The sequence below is a fragment of the Cetorhinus maximus genome, chromosome 11 (assembly GCF_964194155.1).
Source record: "Cetorhinus maximus chromosome 11, sCetMax3.hap1.1, whole genome shotgun sequence".
Classification (NCBI taxonomy): domain Eukaryota; kingdom Metazoa; phylum Chordata; class Chondrichthyes; order Lamniformes; family Cetorhinidae; genus Cetorhinus; species Cetorhinus maximus.
This window is the reverse complement of record NC_135889.1, coordinates 125,242,661-125,265,146: the sequence shown is the minus strand read 5'-3', so window position 1 is coordinate 125,265,146 and position 22,486 is coordinate 125,242,661. Positions and strand designations below refer to the sequence as shown.

Here is a 22,486-nt window from a genome sequence, read left to right as displayed (position 1 = left end):
AGCCACTAACGCATACACACACAAAGATTAGTTACAGTTGAAGATAAAAATGATACTTATGAAAATTGAATCAGTTCAGTCTCTATTGTTCAATGCAGGCCTGGTATTTTTGAAGTCAAAATGTTGCCTTGTTTGAAGTGAAGTTTTTGAGGTTGTAGGATCATATTAGCAGCTGCAATGGCTTCCAGAGTTGAATGGCTGGAGGTGCTTTCACAGGTAAGCTTCGTAGAGGGAACAGGATACAGGCAAGAGAGAAGGTTCCTTTCTTCTGGTTCTGTAGGCCCGACACTTCCAAACTGCCCAGTTCCTTACAACAGAACCCTTGGCTGTTTTCTGGATGCCTTTCTCTGTCTCTCCATGTTGAGGAGCAGTTTCTGTTTCTCTGAAAATGTTTCAAGATGGTTCTGTCTCTAGGCAGCTTGCTCTGCCTTTTCGGTACTTTTGGCAGGAAGCCAAGCTGTATAAAATGCCAAATCATGTTCCAAAGAAGGAAACTGGTTAGCCCATGTCTGGGGCTTACCCTAGCCATTGTCTTTTTGGCCAAGGTAATTAATTTTTAAATGTCCCAGCCATTAACTTGAATGTCCCAATTTTTCCATAGTTGTTGAGATAGGAAGGGGCGGTTCACATTTCCAGTTGTGTTATAGAAACAGTATGCAGAGGTACGAGGAAAAGGCAGGAGACTGGCATTAAGTTAAAATGCTTAGAGAGCCAGTGCAGATGCAATGGGCTGAAAGGTCTCCTTCTACACCGTAACAATTCTGTGAAAGTCGTTGTCTGTTTAAGGACTCAAGTTTCAAAAGTCTTTTCATGTCTGGGTGTGTATGCTTCTAATCCACCCCAGAGCCTTCCGGAAGCTTGACATCATTACAGTTGTAAAGTCAGGTGTCTCTTGTCAGCCATTTTAAGGTCCACCGTATCCATTTTTAGAAGAGACTGCAGTTTTTTTACAAAATGTATAACACACAACTACACTGTGACAGTGCCCCTCCCATTGAAGAAAAAATGAAATTCGATTTTCATTTTTTTTACAAGGTTTCTTTGTGAAGCTAAGTATAAAAGAAATAGATACACTCTGGAATTTTTGATACATGCATAGTTGGCTGATTAATACAGTTTCATATTGCATTCTTTCTCTCAATATTTCTTATCTGGTGGATGGCTTTCACAACAGAACATGAAAGTCCAGAATCGGTGACAACACCAGTCATAGAATTCTTAAAGCTGTTATCATTTGAAGAAAGTTTAGAATCCATGCTGGTTCCTAGAGATAGATCAAGTTTCACTTTTAGTTGCCCTTGACATGGAGTCTTATAATATACAAATTAACTTGCCTGTTTGGGGAAAGGTGTTGCAAAGCTGTTAATCCTTGCTTGGCTGTATCCAAAACCCAGGATCTTGTTAATTCAGGTGCCAGCTCACTGATGATTCAGATTTCTAGGTTGATGGAGTGGGGTATATTTGTTTATGAGCCCTGGGAGATGTCACTAACACTTGAACTTCCTTGTGGGCTGTTACAAGCAATGATTTCCCAGGTCAGTTACTGTGGGGATGTGTTGGTCCTCAATCTGCCCCATGTCTTTTGGGACACCACTGTTCACAGGTGGCTGGCTAGCTTCTGCTGCCCTGCCCTGTGGCTCTTCAACTCATTGAGGCATCTCCCTCACTATCTGTTTGTCTGTTTGGGAACTCTCCTGGTCCCCCTCTAAACTCGGAAGTAAAGTTTCTGCGAGCCGCACTTCAAGCAAGTCATCAAACTTTATCTTTCCTGTTTTAACAATTTGATTTCCCTCAGGCTCTGCAACTAAGTGGTGCATCTCCCTCACTTTCTCTTTGCCTGCTTGTAAAGTTCTCTGGCCTGTTCAACTCTAAAAAGATGGTGTCAACCAACCCGTTTTTCTGGGTCACCCTCTTCATCTTTTTTAAATTCCACGGGTCCTTTCTCAAACTCTTTTAACCCTATCGGCCTGGTTTTGGTCCTTTTAACTTCTTTGTGTTCCTTCCTGGCCCTTTTTAACTCAGCTGGCCTGGTCTCAACCTCTTTTGATTCAAGTGGCTTCTCCTGAGCCACTTCAACCCTCATGGGTTCAATCGCCCTCTGCAGGGCTCTGAACCTTTCCCAGCTTTCTGCACCTCGGCAAAATTCTACTGTTATTTTTTGACCTTATCAGTCTCTCTGGATTGTCCTTGAATTTTTGGAGTAATACCCTCCAACCTGCTAGCTCGTTCCCCAATAAAAGGTCAATCCCTTGCCTAGGCATGTTTAGGATCTCACCCATCATTACCAACCCCGTAACAATCACTCTTTAAATGATTTATTTCATAGCGGCACCTCGGTACGTTCTTCAGTGAGTCCTTTGACTAGTACACTGAGATTTGTGGGAAATCTTCAATTCTCCCCACTAGCAATGTCTGTAAGCGCCCTGTATCTCAGACAATGATAGTCTCCTTTTGTGGGTCCTTAGAAACACCAGGGGCCATCTTCCCCTTGAATACAAAATCCTGAGAGGTATCTGTTCCCTCTGTTGTGTTTGCACGGAGACTTACAACTCTTATGACTACAGATACAATTCCCTGTGACTTTCTTAGTGTGTCAGCAATTTTCCTTGATATGTCCTGGCTTGGAAGCAGGCAGGGCGTGGCCCTGCAGGTCTGTCTTCTAAGCCTTGATTTTAATAGTTGGGGATTGGTTTTCTATTTTCTATTATTTTCTATACGCGTTCATAGCATTTTAATGACCTGAACCTGGAACCCCAAGTCTCTCTGGGCCTCCACTGTGTCTAGCATTACACCATTTAGAAAGTGCACTGTTCTTTCTTTTTCAGGTCCAAAGTGCATTACTCCACATTTGCCAACATTGAAATCAATTTTTTAATCCATCAATTTTATGAATAGATTCTGAATAGCTACTAGAATTTGTTCAAAATCGAGATTTCCTCATCCAAAAAGTCTGTCATCCGTATATAAATGAAACTCCCTGAAACCAATTGCTGTTCTTTGTTTTTTACCGCTAAGGTACAGTTCCATAAATCCCAGTACCTCACCCAGTGACCACTCTGAATATCTCTGGTTGTACAAGGAAAGAATATGTCACAACAGAGTTTATACTTGTCCTTATCCAAAAACAACACACGCACACTCCCAGAAGGGATGGTTTGGGGGTGGGAGTGGTGTCATTGAATGATAATCACAAACTGAATCCATGGCTGTTCTTCTCCTTTCCCTGGTAGAGGAATGCTGGGGTTAATTGTAACATTACTCTTGTCACTGCGGTTGAGGATCATTTAGAGGAGGCATTCTGCAAGAACTTTGTTGCTAAAGGGTTTCAATCTGAATAATGAGAATACCCTGGAGTATTGGCAACATGCCTACACCAAAGTATAGGTGGAATAGGGTCAAATCTGAAAATGGTGTGCATGAATAAATGCTGCAAAGTTCCATATCTGGGTCTAATTCAATTCCATTATATTCAGGGTAAAAACTGTGAAGCAAATGACCCATGTGACTGATATCAATTAAGAAACAAAGCATAGCCTGAGCTCAGTATTAGCAACCAGCAACATCATAAGGTCGATAATGCAATGGGGACAGATGTATTATTGGAATAAAGGTTTTAGATGATCCAAACACACTGCAAAAACCCAAGCTTTATTACTGACAATCATGCATTGAATACCAACACAGTGAAGCATAAAAAGAAAAATGCTGGAAAAAAAATCAGCAGGTCTAACAGCATCTGTGGAGAGGAAAACAGAGTTAACGTTTTGAGTCCGTATTACTATTCTTCAGAGCAGTGAAGCATCTAGGAGGGAAGTCTTGTGGTGCAATGGGTAGCATCCCTGCCTCTGATCCAGAAGCTCTGGGTCCAGGACTTGATAGCCACAGAAGGTGCATTTAAAACATGGCCAAACAGATTGATTATTGACCTGCAAATCCTCCCAATACACAGTGGTAGGTGGTAAGAGTGGGAGAGCCTCCTGGTCAGCCATGCTTGATGCAGAGTGGTGCCCCTCAAGCCATAACTTCAGGCTAGCGACCTGTTCTAGGAAATAAGCTACAGAAACAGACATAAGCACATGTTTCATCTGCCTCATGTGTATCCACACGCAAGAAGAAGAACCACCCAGAAAAAAGCTTATTTACTTTGTTCAGAACTGAAACATGCCAAACAATGTTACTTGATTTAATTTTTTTAGGAATTTCATTCCATTTATCTCTTCATATTTTTTCATCTTCCAACTTTCTAATTGGCCTGATCATTTCCATTGCAAGGAGTCTATATTGTGGTTTCAGTGAGTCCGGATACAGATGTGGAGGATAGTGATCCCCTGTACTGTGACTTGGCACTTTGTTTAATGAATCCTTTATTAGCCAAGAGTTGGAGCAGGTTCTTCCTGAATTTCACCCCAATGAATGCGTATAAGATTGGGTTAATGCCACTGTGCAGGAAACCCAAGATTTGGGTTGCAAACAAAGCCCCATCAATATGATAGCGTTTGTCACAAGTGTCAATGATGAGTTTGCTCCTCATCAGTGTGTCAACAAACACAGTAATATTGTACGGTAGCCAACATATCAGAAAAGCCAGCACCACCGCTATGATGACCTTCATGGCTTTCTGTTTCTGGAATCCCTTTGTCAGACACAGTTTCCAGGTCGTCACACTGTAGCAGAAGGTCATGACAGCCAGTGGGATGAGGAACCCAATAAAGTGTCGCAAAAACCTGGTGATTGTTCTCCATGTTTCAGCAGATTCACCATCAAGTAACTCATAACACACCATTCTGTTCATACCAGGTACATGATATTCACCCTTGTACAGAATAGGTAAAGACAGAACAATAGCCACCACCCAAACAGCAACACAGTGCAGCTTGATTAGAAATGGTCTCTTCTGGTTGTGAGTCCGTATAGAGTAGACAATAGACAGATAGCGATCAATACTGATACAAGCCAATAACAGGATCCCACTGTAAAAGTTAACTTCCTTTAAAATGCTGATGATCTTACACATGACATCACCAAACACCCAGCCATATGTGGCATCCACTGCCCAAAAGGGTAGGGTCACGGCAAAGAGCAGATCAGCCACTGCCAGATGAAGCAGGTAGATATCTGTGGATGATATTGTGCGTCGATTGTAAAGTATGACAACCATTACGACCATGTTCCCTGCCATAGCGAGGAAACAAACCAGGACATAGACAATTGCAATTGCCGTGTTGATTGACCTGTTTACCACGGCTATACAGGGTGACATGTCTGGGAGAATAGTGTCATCAGCAGAGTATGTATAATTTTCAAAAGAATCCCCAAAGTCGACATCATTAATTTCGAATTTTTGGGCGACCATTTTCTGAAAGAAAGAATTGAACAAGGAGTGAGAATAATTTGAAGGTGTAATATCAGATTAGTATTGTTATATCATGTAAGTACAATGAATATTGAAGATTTATTTGCACTGGACTATCAAACTAACTTTTTTGTGAAACTGTAATCACTTGATTCTTCAGGAACTCTGCTTTCCTCCAGATTTTGGCCTCTTGTGCATCTCCAACTCCTTCAAACCATCATTGACGACTGTGCTTTAAGATGTCAAGGCTCTAAGCTCTGGAATTCCCTCTGTAAATTCTCTATATTTCTCACATTTTTTTAAGATGCAGACAAACCTGCCTCTTTGACCAGGTAACAGTCACCAATCCTAATGTCTCCCCATGTCCTCTATAAACCAGAGTGCACCATTATTTATACAATATTAATGCAAATGTACTGAGAAATGTAGGGTTGAACAGAAACCTGTGCCATCGTACTTTACTGGAGTATACAACTCCCATCACTTAAAGTTAATGTTAATACAATTTGCCTGCACTGTGCAGCAAAATGTACCTGCATTTAGGGAGAATCCACACCAGACAAATCAGACAGTCTGCTCGACCATGGCCAGGGTGACCTCCTGTTGGGGAAAACAATTAAGGAATGCTTTGGCATGGGGGATCATACGTACAGGCAGGGGCTGCCCTTGCGAACCTGTGAGTGTGAGAAGGTAGGTGAGGGTATGGGGCTGGTTGTGAACCTGTCAGATCAGGCAGCCAGGAACAGTGTAAACACGCAGGAGCCTACTGCACATACACGCAATTTAAAGGTCTAAATTATGGGAAAAACAGAGTCCCGGCAACATACAACTCGGGACACAGGACAATAGGCTCAAGTAAAGGACAATCCCGTAAAATCCGGGAGAGTTGCTCACCCTGCCTGTGACATAATGGGCCTGAACTTGCACGGACTGGCAATCAGAGTTGGATTGCCATCCCATTCCTACTTTCTAACCTGGAAACCTTCTCATTCTCTTCTCGCCCAACCTTGTGACTCAGGCTGGGTGAGAACTGTGCAGCTCAGCGTGCTCCTGAGGCCTTCAGTTGAGCACTGCAAAATCAGACGGAAGGAGGCCATGCCCCCTTTTTTACAGCACTAGCTACCATAAATCATAAGTTTAAAGGTACAGCCACTTTCAAGCCAAGGAAAGGTAGGTTTGTCAGGAAAGTGGTCAGAACTGGGGGATCAGGCAGCCGGGGGTTTGGTGGGGGTTCTTGGACATTCAGAGGTGGAGTTCGACAGTCAGGAGAAGGGTCGGACAGTCCAGGGGCGTTGGACCGTCTAGGGGGCTTGGACAGTCATTGGAGGTATCAGACAGTTGGTGGGGGGTGATCAGACATTTGTGGGAGGTCGGGCAGTCAGGGGTGTTCTGACAGTCATGAGGGTTTGGACAATTGGGAAGGCGGACAGTTGGGGGGGCTGGACAGTTGGAGGTTTTCTGGCTGTCAGGATGTGGAATAGTCGGGGGGGGCAACAGTCAGGTGGGAGGAGGTCTGACAGTCAGATGGGATTGGACAGTTGGGGACATGGACAGTCGGGTGGCAGGAGGTCAGGCAGTCGGGGGAGGCGTAGGAATGTCAGGGGGAGGGGAAAGTGAGGGGGGTTGGGTAGACAGTGGGGGTGTTGCTGAACCGCAGGGAGAGGCCAACAGTTGTGGGGCGAGAAGGTGAGTATGGTGGCCATTACCAAGGAGAAGGTGCTAGGAAAACTGAAAGGTCTGAAGGTGGATAAATCACCTGGACCAGATGGATTACATCCCAGAGTTCTGAAGGAGATAGCTGAAGAGATAGTGGAGGCGTCAGTGGTGATCTTTCAGGAATCACTGGAGTCAGGGAGGGTCCCAGAGGACTGGAAAATCGCTAATGTAACCCCCCTGTTTAAGAAGGGAGTGAGGTAAAAGATGGGAAATTACTGGCCAATTAGCCTGACCTCGGTCGTTGGTAAGATTTTAGAATCCATTATTAAGGATGAGATTTCAGAATACTTGGAAGTGCATGGTAAAATAGGGCAAAGTCAGCATGGTTTCATCAAGGGGAGGGCATGCCTGACAAATCTGTTAGAATTCTTTGAGGAGGTAACGAGTAGGTTAGACAAATGAGAGCCAACGGATGTTATCTACTTGGACTTCCAGAAGGCCTTTGACAAGGTGCCGCACAGGAGGCTGCTCAGAAAGATAAGAGCCCATGGTGTTAGAGGCAAGGTACTAGCATGGATAGAAGATTGGCTGTCTGGCAGTAGGCAGAGAGTGGGGATAAGGGGGTCCTTCTCAGGATGGCGGCCGGTGACTAGTGGAGTTCCACAGGAGTCAGTGTTGGGACCACAACTTTTCCCTTTATACATTAATGATTTAGATGAAGGAACTGAGGGCATCCTGGCTAAGTTTGCAGATGATACAAAGATAGGTGGAGGGGCAGGTAGTATTGAGGAGGCGGGGAGGCTGCAAAAGGATTTGGACAGGTTAGGAGAATGGGCAAAGAAGTGGCAGATGGAATACAACGTGGGGAAATGTGAGGTCATGCACTTTGGTAGGAAGAATAGAAGCATAGACTATTTTCTAAATGGGGAGAGAATTCAGAAATCTGGAGTGCAAAGGGACTTGGGAGTTCTAGTTCAGGATTCTCTTAAGGTTAACTTGCAGGTTGAGTCAGTGGTTAGGAGGCAAATGCAATGTTGGCATTTATTTCGAGAGGACTAGAATATAAAAGCAGGGATGCGCTGCTGAGGCTTTATAAGGCTCTGGTCAGACCACATTTAGAATATTGTGAGCAATTTTGGGCCCCGCATCTCAGGAAGGATGTTCTGGCCTTGGAGAGGGTCCAGAGGATGTTCACGAGTATGATCCCAGGAATGAAGGGCTTAACATATGAGGAACGTTTGAGGACTCTGGGTCTATACTCGATGGAATTTAGGAGGATGAGGGGGGATTTGATTGAAACTTACAGAATACTGAAAGGCCTGGATCGAGTGGACGTGGGGAAGATGTTTCCATTAGTAGGAGAGACTAGGACCTGAGGGCACAGCCTCAGAGTAAAGGGAAGACCTTTTAGAACAGAGATGAGGAGAAACTTCTTTAGCCAGAGAGTGGTGAATCTATGGAATTCATTGCCACAGAAGGCTGTGGAGGCCAGGTCATTGAGCATATTTAAGAGCGAGATAGATAGGTTCTTGATTGGTAAGGGGATCAAAGGTTACGGGGAGAAGGCGGGAGAATGGGGTTGAGAAACTTATCAGCCATGATTGAATGGCGGAGCAGACTCGATGGGCTGAATGGCCTAATTTCTGCTCCTATGTCTTATGGTCTTAAGATTACAGTCATTTCAATAGGAACTTGCCCACATTATTTAAATGGCAATTTAAAACCCAATTGAGCCTATTAACTACTTACCTCACTGGAATAACGCGACCATAGCACAATTAGCCGCCTTTAGGGTGAGACTTACGACAGGTGGGGAATCTGTTTTTTTAAGGGCAAGCTTGTCTGGATGGGTTTTTAAACTGCACCTGAGAGCAGAATCTCAGTTTTGCAGTTCAAATCCATTGACTGCAGAGACTGCTCATTTCAGTGGACAAATTTGCATTTTGGATATTTTCCCATCAGACGGACTCTCCTCTCATTCAGATAGCTCTTTTGATTGTTCATTGAATATTCTCCTGTCTGTAACCCAGGGGAAAGGGTTGAAAAGTCTCGAAGGCGGATGGGGATCGTGGTCTCTGTTGGAGACACAACCTCCAGTGGGGAGGAGAGGAGGATTAGGAGAAGGAGGAAGAGAGGGAGAGAGAAATAAGGGATCACAGGGAGGCTGAGGATGCTGTGGGTCCTCAGGAATGGGACAGAGTTGCAACAGACCTCGAAGGTCAGCATAAGCCTAGAAATCCTCATTGGAGGCTCAGGCGACCTTATGCTTCCACAAAGGTATCGAGGCAAATTACCATTTGGTAGTACAGAACTGAGTATTGCTGAAAGAAGAGACATGTCTTGCAGTTATCAGGACACTCCCAAGAATACCAATATAAGGGGAAAACAGTAATTTATACTGTATGTGAAGAGAGTGCTGATTGGTTGGCAAGCGGTGTTGCCATGGAGAATGCACAAGTGATAGTGACTCACAGTTAACTGCCAAGCATTGTTTGAAATTTAAACCAGGCAACTTGACCCTGATTGGTCAAGGCATTGCCCTGATGAATGAATCAGCGAATGGCTGTCCCTTATTTTGTTTAGCTGAAACAGGTGCAATGTATGTACATGTTATGTTCTTTCTGCCTGCAAAGAACAGGGCCCTGCATATTAATATATGTAGCTTCCAGTACACGCAAATGCCCCACACGTGAGCCCGACTGACAATCTTAAACTGGTTGTCAGCGTAATTCTTAGCACATTAAAGATTATTTAGCAAATGTTGTCCAATCGCAGAATCACATCTAATGTTGGACACTGTGTTTTGAGTTTTGCAAGCAGGGGCTGTTTGGGTACCATGTGTACTTTGCCTATTGCGAACAGCGGCTGAGACATGCTGTTTGATATGATCCGCCAGTCTTTGGGACATACGGCCTACATACTAGCAGCATACTGGCATGGAAATTCATAGAAACATAGACATAGAAACATTGAAAATAGGAGCAGGAATAGGCCATTCGGCCCTTCGAGCCTGCTCCACCATTCATTATGATCATGGCTGATCATCCAACTCAATAGCCTGCTCCCACTTTCTCCCCATATCCTTTGATCCCTTTCGCCCCAAGAACGATATCTAACTCCTTCTTGAAAGCATGCAATGTTCTGGCCTCAACTACTTTCTGTGGCAGCGAATTTCATAGGCTCACCACTCTCTGGATAAAGAAATTTCTCCTCATCTCAGTCCTAAATGGTCTACCCCATATCCTCAGACTGTGGCCCTTGGTTCTGGACTCCCCCACCATCGGGAACATCCTTCCTGCATCTATCCTGTCCAGTCCTGTTAGAATTTTATAGGTTTCTATGAGATCCCCCCTCATTCTTCTGAACTCCAGCGAATATAATCCTAACCGACTCAATCTCTCCTCATATGTCAGTCCCGCCATCCCAGGAATCAGTCAGGTAAACCTTCGCTGCACTCCCTCTATAGCAAGAACATCCTTCCACAGATAAGGAGACCAAAACTGCACACAATATTCCAGGTGTTGTCTCACCAAGGCCCTGTATAATTGCAGCAAGACATCCCTGCTCCAGTACTTGAATCCTCTGGCAATGAAGGCCAACATACCATTTGCCTTCTTTACCGCATGCTGCACCTGCATGCTTACTTTTCTCTCAATTTATAGCCATTCAGATAATAAGCTGCCTTCCTGTTTTTGCTACCAAAATGGATAACCTCACATTTATTCACATTATGCTGCATCTGCCATGCATTTGTCCACTCACTCAGCTTGTCCAAATCACACTGAAGCATCTCTGCATCCTCCTCATAGCTCGCCCTCCCACCCAACTTTGTGTCATCTGCAAATTTGGAGGCATTACATTTAGTTCCCTCACCTAAATCATTAATATATGTTGTGAATAGCTGGGGACCCAGCACCGATCCTTGAGGTACCCACTAGTCACTGCCTGCCATTCAGAAAAAGACCTATTTATTCCTACTCTTTGTTTCCTGTCTGCCAACCAGTTTTCTTTCCATCTCAATACACTACCCCCAATACCATGCGCTTTAATTTTACATGCCAATCTCTTATGTGGGACTTTGTTGAAAGCCTTCTGAAAGTCCAAATAAACCACATCCACTGGTTCCTCCTCATCAACTCTACTGGTTACATTCTCAAAAAATTCCAGTAGATTTGTCAAGCATGATCTCCCTTTCGTAAATCCATGCTGACTCTGTCTGATTCTGCTACTGTTTTCCACGTGCTCATCTATTAAATCTTTTATAATGGACTCTATAATTTTCCCCACTACCAACGTCAGGCTGACTGGTCTATAATTCCCTGTTTTCTCTCTACCTCCCTTTTTAAATAGTGGGGTTACATTAGCTATCCTCCAATCTGTAGGAACTGTTCCAGGGCCTATAGAATCTCGGAAGATGTCTACCAATGCATCCACTATTTCGAGGGTCACTTCCTTAAGTACTCCAGGATGTTGATTATCAGGCCTTGGTAATTTATCGACCTTCAATCCCATTAATTTCCCCAACACCATTTCCCTCCTAATACTGATTTCTTTCAGTTCCTCCCTCTCACTAAACCCTGTGTTCTCCAACACTTCTGGTTTGATATTAGTGTCCTCCTTTGTGAAGACAGAACCAAAGTATGTATTTAGTTGGTCAGCCATTTCTTTGTTCCCCATTATAAATCCCCCTGTTTCTGACTGTAAGGACCTACATTTGTCTTCGCCAATCTTTTTCTCTTCACATACCTATAGAAACTTTTACAGTCAGTTTTTATGTTCCCTGCAAGCTTACTCTTGTACTCTGTTTTCCCCTTCTTAATCAATCCCTTGGTCCTCCTTTACTGAATTCTAAACTGCTCCCAATCCTCAGGTCTGTTGTGTTTTTTTAGCCAATTTGTATGCCTCTTCCTTGGATCTAATACTATCTCTAATTTCCCTCGTAAGCCACGGTTTGGCCACCTTCCCTGTTTTAACTGCCAGACAGGAACAAACAATTGTTGCAGCTCACCCATGCGCTCTTTGAATGTTTGCCATTGCCTATCCACCGTCATCCCTTTAAGTAACATTTCCCAATCCATGTCATACCATTGTAGTTTCCTTTATTAAGATTCAGACCCTAGTCTCAGAATCAACTATGTCACTCTCCATCTTGATGAAGAATTCTATCATAGCCCCAAGGGGCCTTGTACAACTAGATTGCCAATTATTGCTTTCTCATTACACAATACCCAGTATAGGATTGCCTGTTCTCTAGTTGGTTCCTCAACCTATTGGTCCAGAAAAACATCCCGTGTACACTCCATGAATTCCTCCTCTACGGTATTGTTACTAATTTGATTTGCCCAATCTATATGCAGATTAAAGTCGCCCATAATTACAGATGTTCCTTTATTGCAAGCATCTCTAATTTCCTGTTTAATGCTATTTCCAACATCACCACTACAGTTTGGGGGTCTATATACAACCCCCACTAACGTCTTTTGCCCCTTAGTGTTTCTCAGCTCTGCCCATACAGATTCCACATCGTCGGAGCTAATAGCTTTCTTAACTATTGCGTTAATTTCCTCTTTAACCAGCAATGCAACTCCACCACCTTTTTCTTTTTGTCTGTCCTTCCTAAATACTGAATACTCCTGGATGTTCAGTTCCCATCCCTAGTTACCCTGCAGCCATGTCTCTGTAATCCCGACGATATCATACCTGTTTACATCTATTTGCGTGGTTAATTCATCCGCTTTATTGCGAATGCTCCACGCGTTAAGGCACAAAGCCTTAAGGCTTGTCTTTTTAACATTACTTGTCCCGTTCCCACTATTTTTCACTGAGGCCCTGTTTGATTCTTGCCCTTGATTTCTCTATCACTTTTCTTATTCCGCTTTCTGTCCTTTGTTCTTGTCTTTGATTCCACCTCCTCTGACTCCTTGCATAGGTTCCTATCCCCCTGCCATTTTAGTTTAAACCCTCCCCAACCACTCTAGCAAAAGTTCCCCCTAGGACATCAGTCCTGGTCCTGCCCAGGTGTAACCCGTCCAGTTTGTACTGGTCCCACCTCCCCCAGAACCGGTCCCACTGCCCCAGGAATCTGAAACTCTCCCCTTCAAACCGTCTCTTCAGCCACGTATTCATCCGATATATCCTGCTATTTCTACTCTAACTGGTACGTGGCACTTGTTGTAATCCTGAGATCACCACCTTTGAGATCCTACTTTTCATCTTACTTCCTAACTCCCTATATTCTGCTTTTAGGACCTCATCCCTTTTTTTACCTATGTCGTTTATACCAATGTGTATCACGACCACTCGCTGTTCATCCTCCCCCTTCAGAATGCCCTGTAGCCGCTCTGAGACATCCTTGACCCTCTCACCAGGGAGGCAACATACCATCCTGAAATTTTGTTTGTGGCCACAGAAACACCTATCTATTCCCCTTACAATTGAATCCCCTATAACTATTGCATTCCCACACTTTTTACTCCTCCCCTGTGCAGCAGAGCCAACCATGGTGCAATAAATTTGGCTGTTGCTGCTTTCCCCTGAGAGGCCATTCCCCCGAACAGTATCCAAAGTGGATTTCCAGCATCCGCAGTTTTTTGTTTTTATCCAAAGTGGTATATCTGTTTTGCATGGGAATCGCCACAGGAGATTCCTGCACTGTCTGCCTAGTCCTCTTTCTCTGCCTGGTGGTCACCCATTCCCTTCCTGCCTGTGGACCCTCAGCCTGCAGTGTGACCACCTCTCTATACGTGCTATCCACGATACTCTCTGCCTGTCGGATGCTCCACAGCGTCCCTAGCCACCGCTCCAGCTCCGAAACCTGGGCTTCCAGGAGCTGCAGCTGGAGACACTTCCTGCACACATTCTGGCCCTGGGCACTGGAAATGTTCCCAGCAGGAGCACACCACGGATTTGAACTCTTCTGCCATGATTTACCCCTTTAAATTAAATTAAACCTTTTGGAAGATACTTAATATCAAATAATATCAACTACTCTAGGGCCCTTCTTCCCTACTCCTCATTGTTACAGATTATAGCCCTTACAAACGATGAACGACAAAATTAGACCTTAAAAACTATAAGCGATAAAATTAGTGAATACTTACCCGGCCGTACTCACGGTACTGAAAGGATCATCTCGTTCCCTCCTCACCGAACTCCCTCAGTCACCAAACTACAACTTAAGCACTCTACTGCAGCCTAAAGCAGCACTCCACTGCAGACCACATATACCACATCACTCGTTTGTGATGATAAGCAGAACATCTTTTAGGCTTGATGGCAGCATCCTCTTAGTGTCGAATACCACTTGTGTTGCTACTGTACGGTAGCAGTGTGAAACAGCTAGCTTCACCTGTTACTCAAATTTGAGATATCTTACTCTTCCAGGGTAATCTGAGGTAGACTAAGCACTTTTCAGAGCTGAAAGTGACAGCCTTAGGCCCGTTCATGAGTTTGCATGATATACAGCGTGAAATGATCTGATCAGGGTAGCTATCCTGCAGACTCATTCCAGGCAGCCTGTGGAGACCTGAGTGGGACAGCCTGCTGCACACCATTGCATCAAGGTGTTCACAGAAGCAATGCTCCAGGGGGCCGGCAATTACATCGCCTTCACCCAAGATGCCCAAAGCCAGAACAAGAGAACTTGAAAATTTGTTGCCATTGCTGGTTTCCCCAGGGTACAGTGAGCAATTGACTGCATACACATAGCCATTAAGGCTCCTACAGGACAGCCCTGCACATTTATAAACAGAAAGATATTCCACTCAATCAATGTGCAGCTTGTGTGCAACCTTAAACAGCGGGCCATGCAGGTGTGTGCCAGGTATCCAGGCAGCAGCCACAACGCATATATTCTTAGGAATTCTCAAATTCCAGACCCTTTCACTGGCCCGAATGCATTAGCGGGATGGTTTCTAGGCGATGAGGGCTATCCACTCAAAAGATGGCTCATGATGCCTGTGAGGGTGCCATGATCTGAGGAAGAGAGGAAGAACAACGAGAGCCACGCCAGCACCAGGGCTATAGTGGAGCAGACCATCAGAGTCCTCAAGAGGCAATTCCGATGCCTGAACAGATCTGGAGCTGCATTACAGTACTGCTCCTCACATGTGTCCCTGATGGTCATGGTCATCTGTGTCCTCCACAACATCACCGTATGAAAAGGGGATGCCCTGGAGGATGAAGACAGGCTAGAAGGAGACCAATCCTCTGAGGACGAAGGGCAAGGATGAGGTGAGGGCTTGATGGCAGTGCTGCTGCAAATGGCCCTGGCTGTGACACCAGGGATGCCTTAATATGCCAAAGATTTCTGTAATGCCTCTAGCCATAGCTACATAAGGGGTTTAGTGAAATATTTTCCCTTAATCTCCCAGTTGCAAAGAGAGAGTCCTGAAACCTTTTCAACCAAACCTTCTCCATCAACCCACACATTTACAGAATTCCTCCTGCCCTCCCTCTACCTCTGATTTCCTATCTCAACTTTTAGACACAAGTCATACAGCCAGAGCTATCAATAAGAACACTAGCATGAGGGAATGAGAGTTTTGTGTTTATTCACAAGCCTTCAAGGCATACCAATGTCATTAAAGAAAAATGTCATCCATGTGCCCCTATTTGTGACTAATCTAGATATTTACAAACATGTTTACTAGTGCTTCAGCACAGTGACCACCGCCCCCCCCCCACCCCACCTCACTTGCGGCTGCACTAGAAAGAGGCATCTGATCTGCCATCCTTTTCCTGGATGACTTCAATGGGCACCCTCTGTGCGGCCATGGGCTTGAGCATCTGGCCACTCCAGGAGACTATTGCTGAAACACATGTGAGTTCAGAGTCACCACAGCAATGGTCAAGGCCTGTGTCTATGGTCAGTGAACAGAGGAGATGCTACCCCCATCAGAAGTGTTGCGAGAGGAACTTCCAGATGGAGACAGCTGCTGCTTATCCCCTGCCACTAGGACCAGTTGGTCCTCCCTGCCAACCAGTGAGGTTCCAGGAGCTTGGTGGGCAACCAAGCTCCAAGTTTTCGTGTTGCCCTGGGTCAGTGCCCCTAAGCTCAGAGTCAGGACGATGGTGTGCAGATAGGAGTGCATCCCAATGATTGCACCTGCAACGTGCTCAGTTTGCCACTCCAGGACAGTTGCCGGTCTACCTATGGAGGGAGCTTGGCGCTCCAAAGAGTGGGTGATCGCAGCAATCATAGCCTGGATAGATACCTCCACACTCCAGGCCAGGGCACACAACCCCTCAGGCATACCTGCCAAATCTTCACGGACTTCGCGCTAACCATCCAGCATCTGCCACCTTACGGACAACTCCAAAGGCACATCATCCAACTTGGAATCAGTCTCTGTATCACTGGCTCCTTCCAGGCTTTTGCTGGAGATATGAGCACCATTTTGCAATTTGCAGTACGCTGCTTCACTGAGATCCTCTATATCAAGAGAGACAGTTCCATTTCATTCCCTTTTTCCAGAGACAAGCAGACGGAGCCAGTTCAAGGGTTTGCATGGACAGCAGCCTTCCCCATAGTGCAGGGTGCCATTGACTGCATGCAAGTTGCCTTCTGTGTAGCTCTCTGAACTTGGTAATCTTTATGAAACGAAAGGGATTTCACCAGAAACAGTTATGTGACCATGAGTAATGCTTCATACAGATGAGTGCCCATTATCCTGGCAGTAGTCACAATTCCTTTATTATGTGGCGGTCCCCTGTGCCATTGCATTTGATCCGTGATGGTAAATCAAAGGCTGGCTACTGGGTGACAGTGTTAGACATGGCTCAAGATTCCAGTCTCAAACCTAGTCACACATGTGCACAGGAGGCCAACATTAAGAGACATTATTACAAGGAACATTATAAAGCATACTATTGGCGTCCTTAAACAGCACCTCTATAGCCTGGATCGCTTTGGAGAAGCCCTGCAATACTCAGCTGAACGGATATCGAGATTTGTGTGCAGCATGCTGCACAACCTGGCCATTGTGGAGGAACAACTTTTGTGATCATCTATCAGGTGAGAAGCTGAGGAGCCAGAACCTGAGGAAGAGGAAGAGGAAGTAGAGGGAGAGGAAGTGCAACAGGTAATAGAACAACAGGAACAGGAACCTGTACAAGCGGGATGGTTTACATCTGAACCAGAGTGGGACTAACGTCCTTGCAGGCAGGTTTGCTAGTACTGTTGGGAGGAGTTTAAACTCATTCGGCAGGGGGAGGGGACACAGAATGTAAGCAGAATAGGGACACATCATAATACAGTAAAACAATCAAGTCGGAGGGACTATAGCTGTGTTAAGTTTCAAGGGAGCAAGACAAGGCTGGATGGCCTCTACTTTAATGGCAGGAGTATTACAGGTAAAACGGATGAGTTAAGGGTGAGGATTGACACTTGGAATTGTGATATAGTAGTCATCACAGAGATGTGGTTGACGGAGAGGCAAGACTGGCAGCTCAACATTCCAGGATTTATAATCTTCAGGTGAGACAGGGGAGGGGGCAAAAGAGGAGGAGGCATTGCATTATTAGTTAAGGAGTCAGTTACTGCAGTAAGGAGAGATGATATCTTGGAGGGGGCATCGAATGAAGCTTTGTGGGTAGAGCTTAGGAATAAAAAAGGGACAGCCACATTGTTGGGTGTTTATTATAGACCCCCAGATAGTCAGCGGGAAATTGAGGAGCAAATATGTACACAATTTGTGAAGGTGTGTAAAAAAAAAAAACAATATTAGGTGATTTCAACTTTCCCAACATTAATTGAGACATCGTGTTAAGGGCTTGGATGAAATGGATTTCTTGAAATGTGTAGAGGAGAACTTTTTAGGTCAATATGTAGAGGGTCCAACAAGGGACGGTGCAGTGCTGGACCTAATTCTGGGGAATGAAGCCGGACAGGTGGCTGAGGTGGTGGTGGGGGAGCATTTTAGTAATAGCGACCACAACATGGTACAGTTTAAGTTTGTTATGGACAAAGAAATAGACAAGTTGCAAAAAAATGTTTTGGATTGGGAGAGAGTGGATTTTAGTAAAATAAGGCATGATCTGGCCAAGGTTGACTAGGAACAGTTACTTGTGGGGAAATCTACAGAAGAGCAGTGGGGGGCATTCAAAAAGGAAATGGGGAGGGTACAGGCTCAACATGTTCCCTCTAGGGTGATAGGAAGGAGTAACAAGCCCAGAGAACCATGGATGATCAAAGATGTTCAGGATACGATGAGAAGGAAAAGAGAGGCTTTTAGCAGGTACAAGTGGAGCAAATCAGCGGAGGCATTAGTGGAGTACAGAAAGTGCAGGGTGGAGCTTAAGAAAGCAATTAGGAGAGCAAAGAGGGGATATAAGAAAGCTCTGGCTGGTAAAAGTAGGGAAAATCCCAAGATATTCTATAAGTATATCAATGGGAAGAGGATAACCAAGGAAAGAGTACGGCCCATTAGGGACCAAGGGGGCAATATATAGATGGAGCCAGAGGACATTGCTAAGGTGTTGAACGAATACTTCACATCCGTCTTCACCCAAGAGAATGAGGATGAAGATATGGAACTCGCGGAGAGAGACCGCGAGGTTCTTGAGCAAATTGATATCAGGAGTGACAAGGTATTGGAGGTGTTGGTAGTCTTAAAAGTGGACAAATCTCCAGGTCCGGATGATTTGTGTCCCAGACTGCTGAGGAAGGCAAGGGAGGAGATCGCAGGGGCTCTGACCCAAATTTTTAATTCCTCTCTGGTCACGGGGGAGGTGCCAGAGGACTGGAGAACAGCTAATGTGGTTCCGCTATTTAAGAAGGGTTGTAGAGATAAGCCAGGGAACTACAGTCTCACGTCAGTGGTAGGGAAACTATTGGAGAAAATTCTGAAGGAGAGAATCTATCTCCACTTGGAGAGGCAAGGTTTGATCAGGGATAGCATGGCTTTGTAAGAGGGAGGTCATGCCTAACAAATTTGAATTTTTTGAGGAGGTGACCAGGTGTGTAGATGAGGGTCGTGCAGTTGATGTAGTATATATAAGGATTTCAGCAAAGCCTTTGACAAGTGTTGGCCAAGGGCTGCAGCTGAACTGCTGACATAGGCAAAATCAACTTTTGACCTGAAGTAACCTGAATCCAGTTACTGGCCTGAGCAACTTTTGAAACCTGACTCCAGTCACTGGGTCCGAACTGGCTGGAACCAGTTTTGAAATAGCTGAGTGTCTTGAAGACAAAGGAAATGTGCTGAGTCCTTATTTAGAAAAGGAGGAATGAGATGATACTGCAAGTCTTGGAACAGAGCCAATGAGAAGATGCCACAGATCAGGCAAGCAGTCCTAAACCAACGGAAGAGAGACAGCACAGCTTGAAGAGATAAGATTCAGTATAAGACTGGAAGGATTTCGGGAGTGGAGCAGCGAGACTCTGGAGACCAATCATTGCAGAAGCAGAAGAACCTACGTCAGCAACGTAGAGACGCAAGAGAGAGAGAACGGAATGTCTGGCCAGCGTCCGCTCTCCTTTTCAAGTATTAGCTTTTATGTTCTGTGACCACTCAGGGAGTGTCAGAGAAACCCAGTGGGTGTGCGTTTAGATCCTAGTTATGGTCATAAAACTATATAACCTGCTGTAAGCTGCATGTCTATATTTAACCAGACATATAAGCTGTATGTAGATGAGCTAACGACGTGAATAAAGCGAGTTTAGAGTTAAGAGATAATTGACTCTTCTCCTCTTGTACTAAGCCAATAACCATTACTGGTGACCTCTGGCAACACAAGGTCCCATGTGGGACACTTATAAAGAAGGCAAGTGCACATGGGATACAGGGTAATTTGATAAGATGGATTCAAAATTGGCTTAGTTGTAGGAGACAGAGGGTGATGACAGAAGGCTGCTTTAGTGACTGGAAGTCAGTGTCCAGTGGCGTACCACAGGGATCTGTGCTGGGTCCCCTATTATTCATCATTTATGTAAACAACATAGATGACTATGGGGGGGTAGGATTAGTAATTTTGCGGATAACACAAAGATTGGCCGGGTGGTTAACAGTGAGGTTGAGTGTTTTGAGCTACAGGAAGATATAGACGGGATGGTCAAATGGGAAGATAAGTGGCAGATGGAATTTAACCCTGAAAAGTGTGAGGTGATAAATTTTGGAAGGAGTAATTTGACAAGGAAGTATTCAATGAACGGCATGGCACTAGGAAGTTCTGAGAGAGAAAGAGACCTTGGCATGTGTGCCCATAGATCTCCGAAGGCAGAGGGGCATGTTAGTGGGGTGGTGAAAAAGGCATATGGGACACTTGCCTTTATCAATTGAGGCATAGATTACAAAAGTAGGGAAGTCATGTTGGAGTTGTATAGAACCTTGGTGAGGCCACAGCTGGAGTACTGTGTGCAGTTCTGGTCGCCACATTATAGGACGGATGTGAATGCACTGGAGAGGATGCAGAGGAGATTCACCAAGATGTTGCTTGGGATGAAATATTTAAGTTATGAATAGAGGTTGGATAGACTTGGGTTGTTTTCGTTGGAGCAGAGAAGACTGAGGAGCGACCTGATGGAGGTGTACAAGATTATGAGGGGCATGGACAGTGTGGATAGGGAGCAGCTGTTCCCCTTAGTTGAAGGGTCAGCCACGAGGGGACACAAGTTCAAGGTGAGAGGCAGGAGGTTTAGGGGGGATCTGAGGAAAACCTTTTTCCCAGAGGGTGGTGATGGTCTGGAATGCGCTGCCTGGGAGGGTGGTGGAGGCGGGTTGCCTCACATCCTTTAAAAAGTACCTGGATGAGCACTTGGCACGTCATAACATTCAAGGCTATGGGCCAAGTGCTGGTAAATGGGATTAGGTAGGTTGGTCAGGTGTTTCTCATGTGTAGGTGCAGACTCGATGGGCCGAAGGGCCTCTTCTGCAGAGTGTGATTCTGTGAAAATAAAGGAAGGCTACAATGTAGGCAGCATGGACTACACAATAAGATGATTAATGGCAATTGTGCAACATGAATGTTACTTGCCACCTATCAGCCCAAGTTTGAATGTTGTCCAGCTCTTGCTGCATGTCGGTAATATATGACTCACCAGTTATTGTATTTAATGATAAAACCTGACAAAAATCTGTTAAAAATAGATTTACCTAACTTAAAAACAAAATTCTAGAGTTGTTATTTATGTTGAAAAGAATAATAAAACATGAAAATATTGTGCATCGCTTTATTTCTATTTCTGATAAAAAAATTTCTCAATACTGCCTGAATGAGAAGCACATTTTGTATTGAAAGCCCAAAAACCCTCCCATTCTATTCACCAACTTCTCTACAACCTGCACATCGGTCATTTTGCTTTGGTTCTCATATCACTATTTTTGTGGATTCAGTCCATAAATTTCATGATGTTCTGAGCAGAATACGAGAGGGCAGCCGATAATTAAATGCCAATGTTTGCCAATATTCACAGAAACCCTCCTTCATACATTGTACAAAAACCACTGAAACAATCAGTTAAGTTGAACTGCAGAATAAAATCTACATACCTTTGCAAAAAATATTCAAATTTTCCTGGCTGACTTTAAGCTGATTAAATCATTTTCTTGACCAGCGCAGAAGACATTATAACAGGAGGGCAACTTCGTGGTTTCTATAATGATTCTGCGACTAGTGGCATGAATTCAGCTTTGTACCTCTGAAAAGTGAGAAGGATGTCCAGCGTATGCTGTCAAAAGGTACTGGGTGTTCAGTTGGCAGGAAGAGTGTTACATTGCATAATTTCAAGTGTCTATGAGCTGTGGCTCAACTACTTCTTAGCAAACTACCATAGATTCTGGTAGCTCCCTCAGAACATCTTACACGTCACAGCTGGGAAGTCAGGATGTGATTAGAAATATCACAACTGGAGTTGTACAACTTGGTGCTCGATGTGCGTGAAGGATATCTTTAAGGTCAGTAGTTGGATCGGAAGCCGATTCTCTAGGATGCTGCCTGTTATAGAGAAATACAAATTCAGAAAAAGACTTGATTTTTTTTTAATGAGTCATGATACAGATACTCCCTACCCACCTGAGGCTACGTAATCTCCCAAAAGAACATAACATAAGAAATAGGAGCAGGGGTAGGACACTTGGCCCCTCAAGCCTGCCCCGCCATTCAATAAGATCATGGCTGATCTGCCCTAGGTCTCAACTCCTCTTTCGTGCCAGCTCCTCACAGCCCTCAACTTCCCGACATTTCAAAAATCTATCTACCTACTCTTTAACTACTTTCAGTGATCTAACCTCCACAACTCTCTGGGGTAGAGAGACATTCACGACTCTCTGAGAGAAGAAATTCCTTCACATCTCTGTTTTAAATGAATGTCCCCTTATTCTGTAACTATGTCCCCTAATTCGAGATTCCCCCACTGGTGGAAACATCTTCTCAATATCTACCCTGTCAAGCCCCCTCAGAATCTTGTAAGTTTCAATAAGATCACCCCTCATTCTTCTAAACGCTAATGAATAAAGGCCTAACCTGTTTAGCCATTCT

The 22,486-nt window shown here is 44.6% G+C and overlaps 1 protein-coding gene across 3 annotated transcripts in view; it reads right to left on the bottom strand.

The window, feature by feature from the left end:
• Positions 1-3,627: 3,627 nt before the first annotated feature.
• Positions 3,628-22,486, bottom strand: part of LOC144686902 (C-X-C chemokine receptor type 2-like) — a 97,333-nt gene continuing 78,474 nt past the window's right edge. For 2 of the 3 annotated variants that reach the window (XM_078552731.1, XM_078552730.1), the window contains 2 exons: positions 21,499-21,943; positions 3,628-5,356 (listed from right to left, as the gene is read on the bottom strand). In XM_078552731.1, coding sequence (XP_078408857.1) covers positions 4,277-5,353 — 1,077 coding nt within the window. In that variant the 5' untranslated portion in view covers positions 5,354-5,356; positions 21,499-21,943 and the 3' untranslated portion in view covers positions 3,628-4,276. The remainder of the gene's footprint in view (positions 5,357-21,498; positions 21,944-22,486) is intronic. The other variant, XM_078552732.1, reaches the window with a different exon arrangement.